This window comes from Alosa sapidissima, chromosome 23 (assembly GCF_018492685.1).
Source record: "Alosa sapidissima isolate fAloSap1 chromosome 23, fAloSap1.pri, whole genome shotgun sequence".
Lineage (NCBI taxonomy): Eukaryota > Metazoa > Chordata > Actinopteri > Clupeiformes > Clupeidae > Alosa > Alosa sapidissima.
This window is the reverse complement of record NC_055979.1, coordinates 28,196,892-28,201,650: the sequence shown is the minus strand read 5'-3', so window position 1 is coordinate 28,201,650 and position 4,759 is coordinate 28,196,892. Positions and strand designations below refer to the sequence as shown.

At 43.7% G+C, this 4,759-nt stretch overlaps 1 protein-coding gene across 4 annotated transcripts in view; it reads left to right on the top strand.

Annotated features, from left to right (window-relative positions):
• Nucleotides 1-2,652, top strand: part of trak2 (trafficking protein, kinesin binding 2) — a 26,058-nt gene extending 23,406 nt beyond the window's left edge. For all 4 annotated transcript variants that reach the window (XM_042080628.1, XM_042080627.1, XM_042080629.1 and 1 more), the window contains one exon: nucleotides 1-2,652. This exon is cut by the window's left edge and continues 630 nt beyond it. In XM_042080628.1, coding sequence (XP_041936562.1) covers nucleotides 1-208 — 208 coding nt within the window. In that variant the 3' untranslated portion in view covers nucleotides 209-2,652.
• The last annotated feature ends 2,107 nt before the right edge of the window (nucleotides 2,653-4,759 follow it).

Here is a 4,759-nt window from a genome sequence, read left to right as displayed (position 1 = left end):
CGGCCTGCGGCGGAACCAGAGTCTGCCAGCCATGATTAGTCGAGGACCACGGGGGGTGGTGTCAAGCCCCTCCCATCCGACACCGCCTCCGCCACACCCCACGTCTTTGGCCCTGCCCACTCCGCCCTGGGGACACCTGAAGCCCAACTCCTCCCCCCGAAGACACGCCTCCCTCTCTCATGCCCCGCCTTCTCAGAGTAACCACTGAAAGCCATTGGCTAATAGCTGGGGGGAGGGAGTGGCATTGCGTTGGAGGAGAGGCTTGCACTGACAGAAGAGACTTTTAATTCCCGTCTGAAGCTCTGCCCAAATCCCTTCCCCATCCAATGAGATAACTTTGCTTGCTTGAGACAACTGGGATAGGAGGAGGCCTTGTTTGTTTTTATGTTTTTTAAAAGCACAATTGACATGTTTGAGATGGGAAACCTTATTGCCACAGTGTGTGTTTGACGTTGTGGGTTTCAGTGGCCTTAGCATGTCTGTGAGGGGTAGAAGCACCTGCCTAACTTCCTACTCCGCCCTCTTTTCCTGCTCTACTTCCTGTTTCCTTTTTTCTCTACTTCCTACTGTACTTCCTGTTTGAACATATTCTGTTCCTGTTTCATTGTGGCTCATTTCCTGTGAACTCTGGAAGCTTAGAAGACCAGTCGGACAGGAGAGGGAGCCAGCAAGTTGATATGCTGTATTAAGTTTGTGTTAAGAAAAGAAAAACGGAAGTTTACAAGTTGGAATGTGGAAGGTCAGAAGAAATGACAAAACGAAGAGATGTGAGAGAAACAGAAGGCTTAAAGAGAGAGCAAATGACGCAGTTGAGGGGAAAAAAGAAAGTAGGGTTAATGGCCGATGGTCAAGCTTCCAGAGTTCCACTACCTTTGGGCATTTCTCTTGTGTTGAAGCCTTGGGCGTAAAACCCCCCTCTCCTGCAGTCTATCCTGTACATACCTGAATCTGTAAACTCGTAAACTCTGTAGGGACTAAGCTAGACTAAACTAGTGGATGTCTAATGATCTCTAAATTATCTCTCGCTCTGTGTAGGCTTTCAGTATTACTCCATAGTGACTGTTTGCTTTACTGCCATTAGCTAGCCAAAGCCAAGACTGCCAGGTTGCACTGCTGTAAAGGCCCCACATTACTGAATATTCCCCTCAGGGTTGGAGGATAGGAGACTGGAACCTGAAGAGAGGTATAGGAGACATCAGCTTGCGCTAGTGTGGATCCAGATGCACTCCAGAGTTAGCCTATTCTAGTTAGCCTAGCTGTTAGCAGGGTTAGCAATGTTAGCTTTAATAAACTGTGTAAATTTGAGGAATGAGTTAGTTTGTCTAAACGGGCATCACTGGAGTTCTGTCACCAGGTGGGTTAGCTTCTGTTGTTTCCGATCATTACCACCTCCTTCTCTGTGTTGGTTCTCAGTAGGGGTCTTTGCCTTTGCCAAGACGTGCATTGGTGTTGCTCACGCTAGGGGTGATTGGCTAGGAGGCAGCTAACGCTAATAATACACATTCTAATCCAGTAAGCACAAGGGCTTCATGTACCAAGTACGCACACTTACTCCAGGGTGTTTGGTGTAGTGCCAGCCTATAGTTTCGGTCATATGTCACTGTTGGGGCTCATTTTGAACATTTTGAAGGGATTAGTTTAGCATGCGTAGGAATATAAGGGTGTGTAGAGGCTGTAAAAGGTTAAAGGTTGTCTGATAGTGTTAGAAGTGTTAAGGAAGCACTGAGGATGAGAAAGGCAGTAAAGCCCCCTACTGCTCGTCGGTGTCGCTCTAAGCATTGACCTTTCACCTTTGTGATCTTTTGACCTTTGACCCTCAGACCCTCTTTGACCCCAGTAGAGTGACCTTAAAGATCACATGGGTTATGCTCCATCCCACCACTCTCTATTATCAGTTGTTTAATGCACTTTTTCATTTTAAATCCACTAATATTATTATTGTAAGGGACAGACACGATTATTGTTATTATTATTATGCGAGGTTAGTATTAGGTTTAACTAATATGTTTTATCAGCAGAGGATTTAAGACCTCATCATGTATTTAACACCATTTCATTTAGGAATGAGATTTTTAAATAATATACAGCATAGCCTATACATGAAGCTTGTTCTTGTTTTTGTGGTTCCACAAACCAGGGATTGTAAGAGTGCTTGTGTCTAAACGTAACCTGTGTGAAAAGCAACCAAAAACACTTCTCCTTTTGTCCACCCTGCGCAAATCCGGTTTGTGTTGAAACCGAACGGGTTTCTGTGTTCTCCGAACGTTTGTGATGAAACAATGTTTTAACCATCAGGGATGTGAGCAGTGTGATTCTGGGCTTCTCTGCTATTGGCTGACGTAAGGAGGAGTGGCAGGGCTTGTAATTCCCTGTCATTCCAATCAGGGTTGAGGCTGATGTTGGGTTCTGAATGATGCTAGCTTTAAAGCATTGTGTGTGTGTGTGTGTGTGTGTGTGTGTGTGTGTGTGTGTGTGTGTGTGTGTGTGTGTGTGTGTGTGTGTGTGTGTGCGTGTGTGCGTGTGTGCATGTGTGTGAGTTTGTGTGTGTGAGAGAGATGGACCTATGTGACCCTCCTCTGTGTTTGGCCTGTGTAAAGTTCCCATGATTCATCCTGTTGCATTGTTTTGTAAAATAAAGCAATTCAAAAACTTCGGCTTGGTTTTAGGTTTGGTGTTTTCTTCTTGAGTATGGTAGCTCTTACTAAAAAAATATCTACATTACTTCAAATGTCAAATCACCAGTTCTGGAGAAAGGATTTGCTATTAATGTGCAGACAATCCAATATTCTAGACTAAAAAAATGAATGGCAGTACATATACTGCAGTTTACTGCACAAATGCAAATGTGTAAGCTATATCAATTCACAAAGCTATGCAAAACTCAACCAACACAACAATTTCATCATTATTGGACATGGAGAATTACACAGCAATTTTGTGATTAGAATTCAATATAGAGAATTGCTCAACTTCATAAACATTCATGCAAATAAAAATAGGCTATAAACAATCAGAAAGTGGGATGAGGTCCACCTGAAGCCTGCTTGCTGCTGTCACTTCTGGTACGGTACTGCTACTGATAGGTGGATTGGTTGGTAGGCGGAGCTCACTGCACTGGGATTAGTGTGTGTGCTTCACCTCACTGTGTGTTCACTGTGTGCAGTGTGTTTCACTAATTCACGGATTGGGATAAATGCAGATGTGGTAGTGTGTCCCTGCACAACCAGTAGTGACTTGGTGCGGCCGCTACGCTGTAAAAAGGGGGCTGGGGCTTATTTTGGGTTTACCTGATTACATCCTGTTATTATGACCGCCGCGCAGCGAAGCGACGTTCATATAGGTTTAGTCAGATTTTTTTTTCTTTCTTTTTTTCCGTCAATGATTCCCGGGACACTGAAAGACTGGGGTACACGAAACTTGGTGGGCATGTAACCCCACATGGATAGCATGGAACCATCGTTTTTCGTTTTGATCTGTAGCCCCCCCGATGGACTGGACCCCCCGAAAGGAGGGTAGGGCAGACACAGTTTTCTGTGAATATCTCGAAAACCGTAGGGTTTAGGAGGACCATTTTTTTTTTGTATGTTGATCTCAAGGGGCCATGGCAACCCATTCCATAACCACTCATTTCATGTATAGCGCCACCTAGTTAAACACAAAAAAGTAAAAATGAGGTGTTGTAATTGAAGGTATCTGTGACCTAACATAGTCAAAACTGCACGAAATTGGAAGTGTAGGATCATTATGACACCCTCTGTATGCACGCCAAGTTTTGTGGAATTCCGTTCATGGGGGGCCACACAATAAATTAATTTATGTTACTATACACCAACTGGCCTGTAGGTGGCCGGAGACAGTTTTCTGTGAATATCTCGAGAACCGTAGGGCCTAGGAGGTCCACCTTTTTTATGTATGTTGGTCTTAAGGGGGCATGTCAACTCATCCCATTACCACTTATTTCATGTATAGCGCCACCTAGTTAAAAATTAAAAAGCAAAAAATGAGGTGTTTTCATCACAATATCTCTGGCTGACAAGGTCAAAACTGCACAAAATTGAAAGTGTAGGATCATTATGACACCCTCCGAATGCATGCCAAGTTTTGTATACTTTCGTTCATGGGGGGCTTTACAATAAAATAATTTATGTGTACATTTAGTGACGACACCAACAAGGATTCCCGGGACACTGAAAGACCGGGGTACACAAAACTTGGTGGGCATGTACCCCCACATGGATAGCATGGAACTGTCATTTTTCGTTTTGATCTGTAGCCCCCCTGCTGGACTGGACCCCCCGAAAGGAGGGTAGGGCAGACACAGTTCTCTGTGAATATCTTGAGAACTGTAGGGCCTAGTAGGGCTGCACGATTATGGCCAAAATGATAATCACGATTATTTTGATCAATATTGAGATCACGATTATTTATCACGATTATTAATTAATTTTAGTGAGAAAAATATTTTTTCCCTAAACATATTGGACTTGCTATCTGGCTCACCCAAATTCTTCCCCTCACATTTACTCCCCTAAATTACTGCAAATATAGATTTGACTGTGACTTCCAAACAACTTCCAAACAAATGTTTTGTGCGTGCTACTTTGTTAATATTTGGGAAAATGTTAACAGCCCACCGGGAATCCTCCCAACGCTCCCCATTAGCCACTTAAGCTCTGCTTCTTGTTCATGAGTTTACTGTAATCGTTTAGTCCAGGGGTGTCCAAACTTTTTGACTGAAGGGCCACATTGGGTTTTGAAA